The 18,346-nt window shown below is 34.0% G+C and overlaps 1 protein-coding gene across 10 annotated transcripts in view; it reads right to left on the bottom strand.

The window, feature by feature from the left end:
• The window catches only part of LOC140452259 (DNA-binding protein Ewg-like), a 75,165-nt gene extending 63,638 nt beyond the window's left edge, over positions 1-11,527 (bottom strand). For 4 of the 10 annotated variants that reach the window (XM_072546398.1, XM_072546403.1, XM_072546402.1 and 1 more), the window contains exons 1-2: positions 11,291-11,526; positions 4,083-4,311 (exon numbers count right to left, since the gene is read on the bottom strand). In XM_072546398.1, the coding sequence (XP_072402499.1) occupies positions 4,083-4,284 (202 nt within the window). In that variant the 5' untranslated portion in view covers positions 4,285-4,311; positions 11,291-11,526. Of the gene's footprint in view, positions 1-4,082; positions 4,312-10,629; positions 10,709-10,744; positions 10,879-11,290 lie in introns of those variants that run through there. The other 6 variants (XM_072546405.1, XM_072546408.1, XM_072546404.1 and 3 more) reach the window with 4 other exon arrangements.
• Between the last annotated feature and the right edge of the window lie 6,819 nt (positions 11,528-18,346).

The following is an 18,346-nucleotide window of genomic DNA, read 5'->3' as shown; positions in this document are numbered from 1 at the left end:
TTCTTAAAAGGTTTATTTTTATTTATGTCAAATTGGCAATGTAAATATTTCACATTTTTACACAGCAATTCTTATCGGCAGTGAAGACGGGAAGTCGTAAATTTTTATTACATCTTTCAATGTGAGATAAAATAAAAATGTGATGACTAAGTGGAAGGTTTAAGATTAGAGAAACATAATAATAATAAATCATGTTTATTGGAAATACTGGACATCATTAGCACGTGCAAATTCCTACCCTGTCGCCTAATTTCCTATAAAATTAAAATGGTATAATAAATGTTTGTAGGGTACACGAGGTTTTGAAATATCTTTATTACTGAAGATCTCCACATCAGTACTCGTGAAATTTCACGTCAACATTAAGGTGGGTACACATATGCGAGCCGAACGGTATACGTACAGTACGCGTACAGATCCTTGAAAAATATTCTACATCGTACTAATCGCATACTTATCTCGATCCATGGAAAGCGACAAACCAACAACGAACAAACATGTGCGAAATGATTCATTTTATTTATAATTTGGGTACTGATTTATGTTCCTGTTTTTGCTTGTTTAACAAAAATAAAATTATGTACAGTAATCATCGACGTATAAATAAAGATTTTATCTTTATTTATACGTCCATGACAATAATCAGTTTACTGTTTTCTCACGTCTCTCTAGGAAGGAACACGTCATTCACACCATGTCGATTTGATGACACAATAAAAATGTTCGCTGCGTCTAGTAAGCGCCGTCCAAACTGAAAGCCGAGCTTCCTTTGAAGTCGTGAAATAAACCGCAACAATTTGGTTCGCGACGAGTCACGATGAAACAGTACGCAAGCGGTTTTTTCTGCCGTACACATTAACGAATATAGCGTTCACAAACGGTTCGCGAACAGTTCTGCTCGCAAATGTGTACCCGCCTTAACAGAATGATATCATCGCACACTTGGCAGAAACAATTTATAGACACAATTTATAGTTCTGCGAACATTCTTTGTGTTCGTCCCAAAAACCGACATGCTGTGGTTCCTGACGAGCAACGAACGAACAGCTCGCTAGCGGTTCGTCCCGTCGTACAAATTAACGAATATAGCGTTCACAAACGGTTCGCGAACAGTTCTGCTCGCATATGTGTACCCGCCTTTACGTTAGTCAAACTTCGGCGGTAAAAATCCTTCGTAAACATAAACTGCATCCTTACCGCATACAGTTATATCAAGTGATTATCAACGCAGATTAGCTTTTTGTCAATGGTCTCAGCAGCAAATGCAAAGAGACCGATTTTTTTTTCGTACTTTGTACACCAGAGGCCTCCAACAACGCCAGATGATATGAAAAATAGAATAAGAAAAGCTTTTAAATAAAAGTGACTTGAAAATGTTAAGAAATGTGGCTCGGTCATCTGAATATCGGAATCGGAATATCTAAATAATTATTTCTACTTACAAAAATTGAATGTATTCCCGAAATTTGAAGAAAACTAAAAATATCTCGGAAAATAATGAGTTTAGGTATAGGAAATGCTATATAAAAATGAAAGAATATCATAAATACAATATTTCTAAAAAATCAAATAGAGGGTGATCCATTTAAAAAAATTGAGAAAATCGTAATTTCGTTTTGTAGTTCACCCTGTATACAAATTTTAGTCAATGATTTCAATTAAACTTAATTTAAAAACTACAATATATTGTTTACTTTATTATATAAAATAAATAATTGTTTATGCATTACTTCTTTATATACATGGCGTTGATTTCATAGGGATTTCGAAATAAAAATGGTCATAACTTGTTAAATACTCTGTATACTAATACAAAGTCCAATACTATAAGAACAAGAATAATTCTTTTTTATTATTATTATATAATTATTATGAGAGGAATATAAATATAATGTGCTCGATATAAGAAGCCTCAGGGGAGTAGATGGAGATACAGCCCATCACCTAGTAAGAGCAAAATCAGGTTGAGAATATCTTCAGAGAAACCTAAGGCCAACGAAGCATTGGGAAAGTGAAACATCGAGAAAATGCAAAATGAGGAAATCCAAGAAAATTACAAACAAGAAATTAAACAGCATCTAAATACAGTAGACCAGAGCAATGATGTCGAAAGGCTGTGGCAAGAAATGGAAAAATCAATTACGGAGTCAGCAGAACTAATAATAGGAGAAAGCAGGAAGAGAACAAGAAAATGTTTTGATACAGAATGTCAAGAAAAACTACACGACAGACAGATAAAGCGAAACATTATGCTTCAACAAGGAACAGCAGAAAGTAAAGAAAACTATGCAACTTCACGCCGAGAAACAGGAAAATTAATTAGAGAGAAAAAAAGAAAGTACGAACAACAGAAATATGACGAAATGGAAAGGAATAGGCAACAGTCAAATAGTCGAGCATTTTACAAATCAGTGTCAAACGAAAAGAAAGGCTTTAGACCTAGATGCGTGTCTGTACTTAGAAAAAATTATGAATTAATAATAAATGAAAAAGAATTGCTCCAAACATGGCAAGAATATTTCAAGACTTTACTAAACATACTTCAAGAGGAAGAACATGGAGAAAATATATATTTTGGAGTGGACCTACCGGTAGACTATCCCAAAATAGATGAAACATTGCAAGCAATTAACAAATTGAAGAACGGAAAAGCTCCAGGCTCTGACAATATACTGGCTGAATTCCTTAAGTAGGGACGAGAAATTCTACATAGACAAATACACAAACTAATAATACTTATATGGAACTAAGAGAAAATACCAACAAAATGGCACGAAAGTGTAATATTCCCCATCCATAAAAAGGGAGACAAAACCAAGTGCTCTAATTATAGAGGCATCTCCCTACTTAATACGGCATATAAAATCTTATTGAACATCCTATTAAGTAGGCTGGCACCGTTTGTAGAAAATTTCATGGGGGAATACCAAGCCGGCTTCGGAAAACTTAGATCGACCATAGATCAGATCTTTACTCTAAGACAGCTGCTTGGAAAAGGATGGGAATTCAATAGAACTATCCATAATCTCTTCATAGATTCCCGACAAGCGTACGACAGCATTAAAAGGGATCGGATGTGGAATGCAATGGCAGAACTTTCAGTTCCAAAAAAACTTATCCAGCTTGTTAAGTTATGTGTGAACAGCTGTAGATCCAGAATACGGATAGGTAACAAACTCTCAGAATCTTTCGAAACCTCTCCTCTTTAATATCATCCTGGAGAAAGTAGTAAGAGCAGCACAACTTAAAACAGAATTACTGACAGTAAATGGATCAAAATTACTACTAGCATACGCAGATGACATTGACATTGTGGGAAACACAGTAACCAATGTGAAGGAGACTTTTAATAAATTGCCTTGCCAAGTTAATATGGGAGGAAGCCCCCACAGGAAGAAGGCCCTTAGGACGTACACGAATGCGATGGAGAGACAATATATGGTCAGATCTAAGAAGATGGGGCTGCTCACTGACCCAACTACTATGGACGATCGTTTAAGATGGAAGCAAGTTGTGCAGTCAGCCAAAACCCACCCCGGGTTGTAGTGCTACGAGAAGAATATAAATATGAAAAAATATATAGGGTGTCCCACTTAAAAAATTGTATGTTTGCTATACTACGTAGTTATTAATCAACCTGTAGAATTCCACATATTTTCCAAGTATGGAGAATAGCATTGCCTACATTTTTTCTAAATAAGTTTTTTGGATATTTTGTACCACAATGGAATTATCGAACGATGTCGCACTAAGAACTCACCCTGTGAATATGTGTATGTATGTGTGTGTGTGTGTGTGTCTGTGTGTGTGTGTCTCCTGCCATATTTAGTGTGTTAATACTTATGTCACTATAAATACCTTATTTATTTATTTCATTGTAGGGGGTAGTTTTTAAGGGTCACAATATTGTTATATACCATAAATCGACTTTCCAGAAGATAAAACAATAAGTATTTACAGAACATGAGTGATAAAATGTTTTTTAACATAAATATTTTACCTATAATAATCTTAATTTAAACCAGAGTAGGTATTTAGATTACATGTAAAAGTCGATATAGAGTAAATGTTGAATCTCTTACCTGCAGCAGCAAGTTGTGCGGTAACTTCATCTCCCATGGCGGCAGCCATAAGATCGGATCCTTCGTCATAAGCCGACCCTGGTGATGACGGACAGTTGTCGTCATCATCAGAAGCAACCGACATCCCACCGGGTGAACCTACGACCATTGCAATTTGTTCTGTATTTTGATTTCCGTTTGAATTATTCATTATCAACACCATTCACCTGTACCATGGAACACACGCCCCCTGAAATAAAACTATCATAAATATACAGCCAATATGAAAGCACATTAAAGAAATCTCGGGAAATTAAAAACCTTTTTTTATATTTTTTTTTTTTATAAAAAACAGCAATACAATTCAGGAAAAAAACATAAATATCAAAGCAAAGTGAACTGCCCTTGGAATACTTGGTGAGGTAATTATTGGTGAGTAACAAATACCAGAACAGCTAATCATTTACTAAATGAAACTAATAACTGAATAGTTGAATACGAAAATCACTGCCGTGATTTATATTGGCGTGACCATATAAATCACCAAAAATGATTAGTACAAGTGTACACTATCACCAAGAACCCTAGATCGATGTGCCTGCTGAAAAGCAATCTATAAAATCGTCAATAATAGTTAGATTAAAAAATAGTCGGTAAAAAAGTTTATGATAGATACTCTCACCAAACTTTGTTTATCGCTTTATTAAATCGAGTCTCACACGATTCCCGTCAGCGACTTTTTTAATTTTCCCGAAAATTGTCGATTTTATGACATACCGAAAATTTAAAATACTGCTATTCTTTTTAATCAAATAGCTTAGAAAGTATAAGAAAAACACAAAAATAAAATGGTCTGATAATAAATATAGGTGAACTGGGAAATGAAATAATAAAAATAGGAAAAGAGCATACTGTTCAAGAGGGGGGGGGGGGCAAGAGATATTTTGAAGTGGGATTGATGGTGTCAGGAGAAAGTAAACAAAGAAGTTGCAGATTTTCAACCAATATCAGACAGAATATGTTACTTGAGAATAAGAGGAAAGTATAGGAAGATAAGTATCATTAATGTACATGCGCCTACTGAAGATAAAGATTTAGAAATCAAAACAGAGTTCTACGAAAAGCTAAGCAACCTAATAGGGAATATACAAAAATAAGATATAAAGATAATCATTGGTGACATAAATGCGAAGGTCGGAAAAGAGGAAATATATAGAAGAATAACAGGGGGACGAAGTTTACATAAGAAATCAAATGAAAATAATGTTGCCTAATGTAACCACAATTTGTTATGTTACAAGAACCTTAGAAAATGATTCTGGGTACGGCTTATCATTGGATTTTCACAAGCAGAGCTGTATCAGCAGAATGGTTGTGATACTATAATGCAATAGGGCAGGGAAATCCATTGCATTATCATTCCCAAGAAATTTATGCGTGATGTCTAAGAGAATGCCTTGGATGTTTTCCGAGCCATTCTCGGAGATACTTTCACGCTACCTTGAGTCAAGGTCAAGATCAAGGAGTGAGAAATTGGCCACCAAATTGGGAATGTTCGTGATCAGGCATCGTGTGGAAATTCGGCTACTAGTCCACAGAAATTAAAACAAAGAAAATTAATTAATGTCAGTACATGGAACGTACAAGGGCTAAAGACAATCACAGGTAAGCTGTCACTGTTTATTGTAAGAGAGCTGCCACCGTATAACATTGAAATCTCGAAACGCATTGGGTAGGAGAGGGTCATTTTAGAACACATATTGGCAATTATTTTTACTTATCTGGCAGTGAAACCCAGAACTATACAGCTGTTGGCATTCTGGTCTCACCGAGGTTACAAAAGTCTATCGTTGAATTTAAAGCTGTGAGCAATAGGATAGTTCTCCTTAAATTGGAAGGTACACCACATAAACTCAATATTGTACAAGTTTATGCGTCAACCAGTACATCAGATGACATAACAGTTGAGGAATTCTACGAAAAATTGGAAACAACAATTACCAACATTTCAAATAAAAAGTTAACCTTAATATGCGGTGATTTTAAGGCAAAAGTAGTCAACACTACACAGAACGACGACCTAAAGAATGTACTAGGAAAGTTTGGCATAGGTCAGAGAAATGAAAGAGGAGACTACTTAATCGAGTTTGCTATCACAAATAACTATTCTGTTATTTTTCCTGTTTCTTCCATCTCTCTAGACTAAAAAAATGGCGTTTAACTATTCTATTATGAATACTCGATTTAAATACCATGTACGCCGACTTTATACTTGGAAAAGTCCTTGGACTAGAAATCAAATTGACTACATTCCCAATAATATTCACTGGAGATCATCAATCCAAACAGTCAGATCACACCCAGGGGCGATATGTGGATCAAAGCTCAAACTTAAAGCGCCCAACAAACGGAGAGAGACAACGAGGATAGAACTAAGAAAGAAGGATGATCTTCTCCAAGAAGTGCAAAGTAAGGATATATCACAAGAAATGTGGGAGACTAATAAAACAAAGATGCAAGGCTGATAAACAAAAATACTTTCACAATATATGCAAAGAAATTGAGAGCCACGATCAAAGCAATCAGCTAAGAGATTTATTTAGAAAAACACGATACATAACAAGAGACTTTAAAGCCAGAACTTGGGCCATTGAAGATCACACAGGGACCCTGAGAACCAACAGAGAAGATATAACAGAAACATTGAGATTATATTGCCGGGATCTATATAAAGATGATCAACGCCAGAACTTATTCACTAAACTATTGAAAAAATCAAAGAAGAACCTAACATACTCGAGAATGAAGTAAGACTGGCGATCAGTAACCTCAAGTATAACAAAGCACCAGGTCCAGATTGATAACAGCAGAAATGCTCAAAGCTACAGAAGAAACCAGAATAAAATTGCTTCAGTTGCTCTGTAACAAAATATGGCAGTCCAAGCAATGGCCTGACGACTGGACATAATCTACAATAACCACAATACATAAAAAAGGCAGCTTACATAAATGCGACAACTATAGAACCATCTCCCTTTCACAAAACTTTCCTACAAAGAGAAATACCCCAAGAGCAAACTGGATTTACCAAAGGTAGAGGTACTCTAGAACATCTTCTGAACGTAAGACAAATAATAGAAAAATCTCTAGGGAATTCAATATCCCACTATATATCCTTTTATAGATTATCACAAAGCGTTCGTCAGGGTCAAAAGGCAACACTTATAGATAGAGATACTAAAAGAAGTAGGCGTACCACAGTACTTAATTTCACTTATAACTGAACTATACAAACACACTACTGGAACAGCTAAAGTGCTTGACACACTCTCAAACGAATTCCATCCAGAACAAGGTATCAGACGAGGATGTATACTGTCTCCAATTACATAATAAATATGGGGAGCATATTATGAGGCAAAATTATATCATCATATTAAGAAAAAAATTAGCTTGAATTTGATATAAAAAACATGAATGTTCTCCTAATTTTAAATGTATGTAAGAATGTAAGTTTGATGAACTACGTTACAAACATAGTATTCCTGCAGTGGGGTCTTGTATTATATGGAAGGACTCTCAAATTTCACAAACTCTAAAAATGAGATAGATTAATATTCTCAATACTGACATAACTTAAACCCTATGACAAGCGGAAAGAAGAAGGATAGATGCCACTGAAATGTTCTGTTGGAGAAGAATGTTACGAATTCCCTGGGCCAAGCAGAGGGCAAATATTTAAATTTTAAATGAGCTAAAAGTCATCCAACGGTTATCCAGCCAAGTCCATCTCCAACAATTAAAATACTTTGGACATGTTATGAGAACAGAGACAGATACATGAAAAGTTTTGTTATCCAAGGAAAGGTAGAAGGCCTATGATCACGAAGATGTTCCCCAACAAGATGGATCAATCAAATTACAGAAATATGTAAAAGACCTATTCATGCGTTAAAAGAAATGACTAGAGACAGAGATCTTTGGATAATAGGGCAATACATGACATCATGATAACCATTACACTCCCTCCGGGGGGTTAGGATTGAAAAGAGAAGAACCTTAGGTTAAATAGTATATACGTTAGGTCATTGGAATTAAGTTACACATGTTATCTAGACATACCAAAAACTGATTGCCTATATTTACAATCAAACAAATAATAGAAAAATATCATCAACAGGAAAAAAGATGTATCTTGCGCATATAGACCTTGAAAAGGCTTTTAACATGGTACCAAGTCAAAAATTATGGGGAATATTAAAAAAAGATGTACTAGTAACAAAATGATAAGGGTAACTAATAACTTTTACAACAGCAATATCAACTATGCCATCAGTAAAAATAGAACTTCAAAACCATTTACTACAAACGAGGGCCTGAGACAAGGAGAAGGTTAGGTACAACGCTATTTATAATATTCATGGATCACATAATTAAGGAATGTAACATAAAAGTGAAAAAAATGCATGTGTGCTATAATACATCATGGAATGAAGTACTAAAAAATATGAAATGACAATTAATAAAAATAAAACAAAAGCTATAGTGATAGGAGAAAATGAAGAAGAAGAAAAGATAGATATAAAAATAGTAGAAGTAAATATAGAACAAGCACGAATAGAATGGCTACTGTTGATGGTTAGATGAATGAAAGTGAAAATGCTGCTTAAGGGGGAGGGGGAGGGGTGGGATTTATTTTCAATATTTTAAACATATTTTAAAGATTTTTTTTGAAAATTGTTTAATATAGATTTATTTATAACGTTAGTTAATTATAGTACAACATTTCAAGAGTATTATCTGAAATTTTGGTACAAAAATATTAAAAATTAAGAAAATTGCAGCTAATTTTCCAAGATGAAAAAAAAGTTACTTTGCAGTGTTCATTGTAACCTATATAACTGAATCATCTGTTGATAAAAAAGCAAAAAGTTTTCGTTAGTTTATGAGTTTTGCAAGGTCGCAACGTTGACACATTGTTCATTTTATTGTTTTTTCAAATTTTAGAAATAAAAAAGACCAATGTTTTTAATTTTCGAAAAATTTTTGTTAAAATTTGACTAATTTGATGTTATAAAATTAATTATAACAATGTGACCTAGTAATTTATCTATAAAAGAAGTGTACAAAATTTGAGAAGGATCGATCAAGTAGTTTTTGAGATAATTAGGAAGTGTGCATAATTATGAAAACTTGACACTATACTTATTCCAATTTCTATGTGAGTGCTCACTTCCCTCACTCCCTCTCTCACCTCAATCACTCACTTAACTCATTCAGCTCACTCACTCACTCCTAAATGTCTATAACTCTCTTAATTTTGCTCCGATCTCTCTAAAATTTTAACTGGATACTCTTGAAGAGTTATACTATCAAATACAAATATTAAAAAAACGCAAAAAATACCCTACCCCCTTAAGTATTCTTTTTCCAGGAAACAAAAGAATTAAAATTCTACATGCTGGAACTAAGAACATGCTTGCACCTAATGCCTTATTATAGGCCAAAAACATAAAACTGCACTCAGCTGACTATCATGAAGAAATGATAGCTGGACTATTTAAAAAAAAATAGACAATGGAGCATCTTTTCTAAACAAGAATTGTCACAATTGATAAATAATCAAACACCATGCGTGTACAGTTTTGTGTCTATCCATATTCCAATTCAGTTAACACTATACAACCTGATTGAAAAAAGAAAATGTGGAAAGTCAATCAATCTCCCCAAGTAAGGCATTATAAGCCAGAGTTGTAAATATAGCTCACTGAAAATGTTATTTTTTTTTAATCATTAACATTTGTTTACATTTAAAGAAAAATTGACTGCTTATATTTTATGCTGTAGTAAACTGAATTATAATTTTTGTTTGATTATATTAGCAATGACCATTCAAAAAATTATAAACATTGGACAAATTTGGTGACATTGTTTAGATTTGCACATTTAATAATAGAAGTTTCATATCTGCACTTTTTAATCTTTGAATAGATTATTATTCTTGAGTAATGTTTATTATAAATAAATCTAGAAAAGATAAAACAACAAATGTATGTTGTAGAAATGAAAATGCTTTAATAACAAACACAAAGTTTTATGACTTATAATTCAGTAATGTAAAATGTGATTCAATCATATTAGAAAATTTGAATCATCCTTGAATCAACTTGAATACCACTCTATTAACAATTACTGCATGGAGAATAGATAATAAATGTTCCTTTTTATTATTATGAAACTAAACATAAACATTTTTTGTATTTTAAATTGACATGCAATTTCAACTGAAGGACTAGCATAATAAAACAAAGATTTTTTGGTTTTAAAAAAGCAAATAAAGGAGCAATAAATACAACAAAGAAAAATATTACAATTAATATAAAATAACTTAAGTATTTTAAAATGAAACACAACAACCACAATGAGTTTATGTTTAATTCTACAATGTTTAATTATAGAAAAAGCTAGCATAGTTAACTAAAAAATATAGAATTAGGAAATGAGTCCAAACATGCTAAAACAAATTCAGAAAATAATTCGGTGCTAGGAAATAGTTGATGTTACATACATATCTGCGCTTAAATTTTTTGGCTCTGGGTTAAATGGTACTAATTTTTAATGGTTGAGGTTAGGTAAAGTGCTTTTACAAACAGATAACACAACTATTTATGGTGATTACATACACTATGTTCAAAGAAGACGCAAATAACATAAGATTGATTTGTTTATATATTTACTGCGTGTATTTTGTACCGACAGGATCATGAAGATATTGGAATGTATAAATGCTATGTACAAAATCAATAATTGATGTACCTATCCCCTTCCCCCTTCCGTAAAGATATTATGACAGAAGTTTTCCATTGAATGATTAACATATTTGAAATTATGAAAATTAAAAAGGGGTGACGAATTTTCTTTTTTGTATTTGGACACATAAAATTTTTAAACTTATGCACATGAACATATTCAGGGTTTGCGCAAACGGTAAGGTGGTTTGGCGGGATACATCATGGTACCTATATGTATAAAAGAATCAATGAGAAATATGGCTTCCTACTGTAAGTGCAATAAGCATTAACCTATTATCTGAATCAACATGGTTTATTTATAAATTTTAGTGTTTAAATGTTTAAGAGAACCTGCTACAGTTTCTAAATTACTGAAACGCGCGTTAATCAGAAATGGAGCAGGCTCAGTTAAAATTATTAGTACGTCTGCGTACGCACCTGCGTGAGTCTTTCACTTTTAACACAAAAACATGTCTGTTAGTACACTTTCTTTAATTTCACGTTTTTGAAAGATTATTTTCGTTTTAAAACACCTAATAAACTATATTCACATTGGTAAATATTTGGTGTACTCAAAGAGAGTGACAGACAATTTTACGTCATGGCAGCTGATATTGATCAAAGCTGTCACCATTTGTAATACAGACGTTATTTTACATTGCAGCCATGTTATCTAAGCATGCGCACTTGTGAAAAATAAAATTCAAAAATTTTAAGGAAAATGGGTTTTTCTCAAATATGTTTATATTCTGTACACGAAAATAAATTTAAAAATCTGCTTATCGTGTTATATGTTAATAAGTTAATAATTCTGCGCGGAGTAAAAAATAAGTTATATTTAAAATTAAAACTGATTGTGTCATCTATCGGACATAAGAGAAAGTATTTAGAGCGCGAAATGAACGTCACTAGAAAAAAAGTCGAATGAAACTTGGAGCGCAATGGCGGATGAACATGGTTTTATGAAGAATGTTGTTTATTTTAAGTTATCTATCTATATAGACCATTCTTAAGGAAAAATATTTTTTTATTAATAGTTAGTAAAAATCAATTGCTTTAATGTTGGAATTTATAGTAATTATATTATCTGTAAAAGAAAGTTGAGAATTGCAGTGAAGAAAGGAAGCTGTACTACTGTCAAATATGTTGACAATGCAAGCCATGAAAATAGAAGACGAATGACGCTTGTGGATCATAAACATTTTCGAAATTTTTTATTATTATTATAATCATAAGTACTTATGCCTTTATAATATGCACAATAAAAATCATTTATTATAGAGAGCATTTTTAATAAATTCTGATAATCGTGATTTCCGAGATTCTCGCAGAAAGTCAGAATGTTCAGTGTTGCCGCTACCAAAATTTTGTTTTCCATAGATAACCAGAGTATATAGTACATTGTCAAAATTCGATAGAAATCGGATGTACTACAGCTAAGCCGTGTTTTCACTAAAACTTATTATAATTGTTATGTGAAAATGATAGTTGAATTTTGATAAAATGAAAAATAACACAGCAAATCATTTTATTAAAATGAAAAATAATATAAAAATTTGTTTACTAAAGTGAAACGTATTTCAGCTGTAAATAAAAAATAATAAAACTAACTAGTTGTCTAAAAATATCTATATCATTCTACCTTATTTAATATTACTAAATGATATTTTATTAGTAATTATTATTATATATTTACCACTTTTAACATGAATCTCTTTTCCCTTTGAACTTTATTTTAACCAACCTTAGACCTCTTCAATTAGTTCTAAATTTTGTTTCGATAAATTGAGTATATTTTTTAGTGCTGTGTATATTATTATTTTTATTTCTGGAGCCTAGTCTACATTCATATCACTATCTTCAACATTACTTATTTTTCTACTTTTATAAAACGCACCAGGGCCGGACTGGCTAAAAAAGGAGCCAATCTTAACATTAAACGGAAGAAGTAAGACCCCCCTCTTCAAAGCTTTTTAAATCAATAAGCCTATTAGTATGCCTAGTAAGCATATTCTTACAATGCCTAGAGTCCGAAAATGCGCAAATTCTATCAACAGATCGAGCTTGATAGGGGCGGATAGTTGACGTAACGTTATTTTCGGAAAATAATTGCGAACAAAGTTAAAATGGGTATAAGGCATCAAGCAATATCCAACATGACACATACAACATCCAACATACGATAAATGTTATGCATTTCATAATAGTGTACATCTGTATAAAACGGAACATGAGATGTCGCATATTTTATAAATAGATCACATGAGCGTACCCATTCTGCAACTTCAGAATTTGAAATGTCTTCTAGTGAAGAAGATGTAATTTTAGCTTGGCAATTTCTAAGAAGACGTCAGAAAACTAAGAAAATAAAAGAGAAAAATGCGTCGATATTGGATTCACCTGCTGCTTGAATTTAACATAATACATGGTGCAGCAACTGTTACTCACTCACCAACATTCATTACCAAAAGGCAATTTCTTCAGCAAAACGTTTTAATAACTTTAAATTAAGCATACTGTACACTACATAATACAGAGAAAAATTTTGGAGGGCCCTCGGTTTAGACGAAAAGTGTTTTATTGAAGGTGATTTGAATGGACAGAGAAATGGTAGAAAAAGAGCGGAAATATAAAGAGTTCATGGAGGTTTCGGGATGAGAAAAAGAAATGATGAAGGAAATAGTATGATTGACTTTGCTGTGGCATTTGGCTGTCATTAATACGTTCTTTATGAAGACTGAAGAAATTATCCCACCAGAAAAAACAGTAACCTTGTTTCAGAATTTGCTCGCCTTATGAGATCCAGAAATGGTATGGTTCAAGTTATATTTCTTTTCCTTTCCTTTCTGGAGGAAGACGAAAGAGATGAGGTAAGCGGCACAGACGAGAGGGAATAATTAACTATTCTTAAACTTAAACACACAGTTAAAAAATTAGTCAGAAACAAATCACACGCCATAAAAAAGGTGGCCACGGTGGCCATAAAAGAAATATGGATACAGAAATTCCTTCCCAGCGATTGGAATACTTTGTACCCAATATAAAATAGTCAATGCAGGGCATTCATGTGTCCCAGAAGAAGCCACTTCGGCTCCAAACTCTCCAAGGTCCTTTTAAAGAAGCAACTAACACTTTATTATTAACTTAATTATAACTTACTCTTAAACAGAAATTTACAATATTTATATGAAATTAATCGATGATGACCTGTCTGTCATTTATATTGAAACTGCTGATCATCCGTCTTCACTACTGCTAAAGTACGGAGTTATTGTAAGGTAATTTCTCAATCCCCTGAGAAAGTTTTGTTTTTGTGGGATTTTGTTCATGTCTTTCCTTTTTCTTTTTTCGTAACTTGAGAAAACCATATTTAGCTTTGGGAAAACGGCAATGTATTGTGTTTCTGATACCTTTCAGATAATCATTATGGAGACAGTAATAGGAACACTTTGACATTGAGCAGCATCGTTGATTAATTGGATCTTTTTTTCATTTAGTTACACTCTTTAGCAAACAAAAGTCAAATAATGTTCTATAAACTAATTTGCTGTGACAAGACCACTTTAATCGTTTCTCAGGTCAGCTTGCCAGTTCCTTTTGAGTCTTCTATTGGCATTATGTTCTATATATATTTAGGGATTCTACAGTATTCACTGCCTTCCCTCGCTCAACCGTTTCCATCTCTATCTGTTGTCCCATTCTCCATCGTTTAGACCTCTCTTACTCATGGTGTCGTCTACTTCGTTCCTCCAGGATTTTCGGGTCGTCCTCTTTTCCTCCTTCCTGTGGGGCTCCATTCGGTTATTCTTTTTATCCATCTGTTGTCACTAGTTCTTCTTACATGTCCATACCACTTAAGTCTTTTTTGTTCTATGTATGTTAGTATGATTCTATTGATGTTCTTTGCTTTATTTCGTCATTACTTCTCCTATCCATTCTTGTTACTCTGCAGCATCTTCGCAAGCATTCCATCTCTGTTGCTACTATCTTACTGCTGTTTTTCTTGTTTATGATCCAATTTTCAGCCCCATATGTCATAATACTTCGCACTAATATTTTATAAATCTGTGTTTTGTCTTCATATTTAGGTGTCTATCCCACCATACTGAGTTAAGTTATCGGATTGCTGTTCTTGTTTGTCCTAATCTTTTTGTAATTTCTTCCTCTGTTGTTGCCTTTTTCGTGATTATAAATCCCAAGTATTTGAATTTATCCTTTCCTTTGATTGTTACGTTGTCATCAAACTGTAGATCTTCTATGTCTTCTTCACTTGTAGATAGGTACTCTGTTTTCGCGAGGTTAATATCTAGGCCAGCCTTGGTATATTCTTCTTGTAGTTTCTTTTTCATGTAGCTGAGGTCGTCTTGGTCTTGTACAATCACTACTTGATCGTCTGCAAAGCTTAACGTATATAGGTATTCGTTCCGCACCGGTACTCCCATGCCTTCGCATTTTCTTTTGCATGTAGTCAAGGCTTTCTCTAAGTATATTTTGAATACAGTTGGAGATGTGGAACAACCCTGTAGGAACCCTTTTGTTGTGGTGAAGTCTCCTATGATTCTTGTTCCCGTTTTAATGGACACTTTATTTTCTTTATACAGAGCTTTTGTAGCTTCTATGAGTTCCATCTGTATTTCTAATTTGTACATTGCCTCCCATAGTTCTGACCTTGGTACAGAGTCATACGCCTTTCTCAAGTCCACAAATGCTGCCAAATGTATATCTCTATTTGTTTGCTTTTTTCTTTTCCAACAGTTGTTCCAGTATGTATATGTGGTCTACGCATGATCTTCCTACCGTGAAGCCTGCCTGATCCTCCCCGATTTTGCCTTTTATCGCTTGCTCTATCTTTTCTCGCAGTATCTTCCCATATAATCTTCCTATTGATGATATTACGGTTATTCCTCTTTAGTTTTAGCATCGTTTTCTATGTCCTTTCTTAAATATAGATGGCATATATGCCTCTGTCCATTCCTTTGGGAGCTGTTCTCCATTTATGGCTTTCTGAAATATCCATTGTATCATCCGGCATAATTTTTTTGATCCGTATTTTATAAGCTGAGGTGAGTTGGTTAGTTTGTGATTATGTTCTATTAAAGGTTAAAGTAAGGGGTTACTGTGTGATTCCAGTCCTTCATGGTGCTTCGTGCTATATTTAATGATCACATCCTGTATGAACGGGATTCTTAGGCCTTTATGAATCGTTAGATTTGACACATACCAGGGTGCATCAGTTATCGTTCGCAGTATTTTCGATTGGCTTGTTTAAATTATGGTTGTATTTGACTTGCTCGCACATCCCCAGAGTTGGATTCTATACGTCCAGATAGGTTTTATGATAGCTTTATAGACAAAGCTTTTATTTTCTAGGGTCAGTTTCGATTTCCTACCGACTAGCCAGTTTAGATCTTTCATTCTTAGGTCAATTTGTTTCCGCTTCTTAAGAATATGTTCTTTCCAATTGAGTTTTGAGTCAAGATGTATTCCTAGGTATTTGATGCTAGAGGATTGAGAAAGTTTGATATTTTGAAGTGAAACTAGGGGACACTGGTCTCTTCTCAAGGTATAAGTCACTTTGACTGATTTTGTTTCATTCATTTTAATTCTCCACTTGTTTGACCACATCTCGATTTAATTCAGTTGTACCTGTAGAATGTTAGATGCTATAGTTTGATTTTCGTCGACTGCAAGGATGGCAGCATCATCTGCAAACGTACCAGTGGTCTCATTATTGGAGGGTAGATCTACTTACTTTATCGTGTCCGGACATGTCATTCATAAAATTTCGGCCCAGTTTCGGGCTACGTCGGTTCCATCTTTGTTGGCGAGCCACAAATCTTCGAGGGTACATCGATGAGGACAGTTTCTGCATGTAAGAAGATGTTCCATATTCTGTGTTTCTCCACAGTCACAGTTCACATCATCTTGGTCGATTTTTCCCCATTTTGCCATGTTTGATTTTACTGGAGCGACCCCCGTTCTTATCCGATTCATAGTTTTCCACGTTTTAAAGTCTAGGGACTGGCCGGTCCATTGAACCTGGGGAAGAGGAAAATACTCAGGCGGTTCATCCTGCACTGGTAGATCTGCTGTGTATAGCACATATAATATTGGTCCAAGAACGCTGCCCTGTGGAACACCAGATTTTATAGGAAAATTATTGGAATTTCTTTCATTCACTATTGTTCGGAATTCTCTCTCACTTAGATAGGATTTTAAGAGTTTCAGGTAGGTGATGGGAAGATATTTCTTGATTTTGAAAATCAAGACTGTGTGCCAAACCTTGCCAAAGGCTTGACTAACGTCTAGAAAGGGAGCTGTGCAGTATTGTTTGCTTTCCATTGCAGAATTTATGGAGTTTATCATTCTGTGAACTTGCTGTTTCGTTTAGTGTTACCTCCGTATTGGGTCTAATTTTTTGTAACAGTAACCTTTCAAGTATTTTGGATGCGATTGGTAGTAGACAATGAAACCTCATTTGGCTAGTAATTTCACCCTACAATGGCATTGAAGATGAGAGTAAACAGTATGATTCCTTCATCTGGTAGTTCCTTTATCATCTTGGGTGTTAATTTGTCCAGCCCAGGAGATTTTCTATTATATTGAATTTCTTGTTGAACTTCGTTTTTGGTTAGTGGTCTGATTACTGGTATGTTCGCTTGGATGTTATTTATGTCTCTTTCAATTTCAATGTCTGGAGCTTCGTTGTTGGGAGTAAATACTTGAGCTAGTTGTTTGGCAAATAGCATTGTTTTTTCCTTATCACTTCTGGCTCACTGTAGTGTTGGTTTCTAATTGGAGGTACAGGAATTTTAGATCGGTTTCCATATTGAGTTGTCGTGCCGGTTAAGATTTGTTATGTAGTTTGTAAATGACAGTTCTTGTGCCTCTTTGAGTTTGGATTTTAGTTGATTGCTTAGCCTATTTAATGTAGTCTTATCTGCTGGGGCATGGGTTCGGTGCCATTTGGTCCTAGCTTTGAAGACTATGAAGCTGCTAATGGTTGCTATAATTAGGGAGTGGTAGAATGAAAGGTCATAGCTCGGCATGACTTTCATGTAAGCATGTAGGGTGGTAGTTGTTTTTATGTATCAAGCTTTCTAGTTCTCTGTCTTTAGTTGTTGAGATGAGATCCAAATAATACATGTTTGCTGTTGAAGTCTCCCCCTGCAATCAATTTAGGTCCTAGAGTTTCAAAAAAGTTTTTGAAATATTGTTTCTTTAAGTTGTATCGGGGTGGACAGTAGACTGCTGCGTCTGTTAGTTCGTAAGACCTCAAGTTGCCTTTGATAACTGTAGCTTGCAAGCAATTTTGAGCATACTTTGGTAGTTCTGCATATTTAATAGTATTTTTTTATCAGAATAGCCGATCCAGCGTGGGCTGTATTGTCTGGGTGGATTGAGGAATAGCTTGTGTAGTGAGGTATCTTGAAGTAAGTTTGACTTGTGAAATGGCTTTCACTAATTAATAGAATGTCAATTTCGTTGTGTTGT

The sequence above is a fragment of the Diabrotica undecimpunctata genome, chromosome 10, assembly GCF_040954645.1.
Source record: "Diabrotica undecimpunctata isolate CICGRU chromosome 10, icDiaUnde3, whole genome shotgun sequence".
In the NCBI taxonomy this organism is placed as follows: Eukaryota; Metazoa; Arthropoda; class Insecta; order Coleoptera; family Chrysomelidae; genus Diabrotica; species Diabrotica undecimpunctata.
The sequence above is the reverse complement of the archived record's forward strand: the minus strand, read 5'-3'. Positions and strand labels throughout refer to the sequence as shown.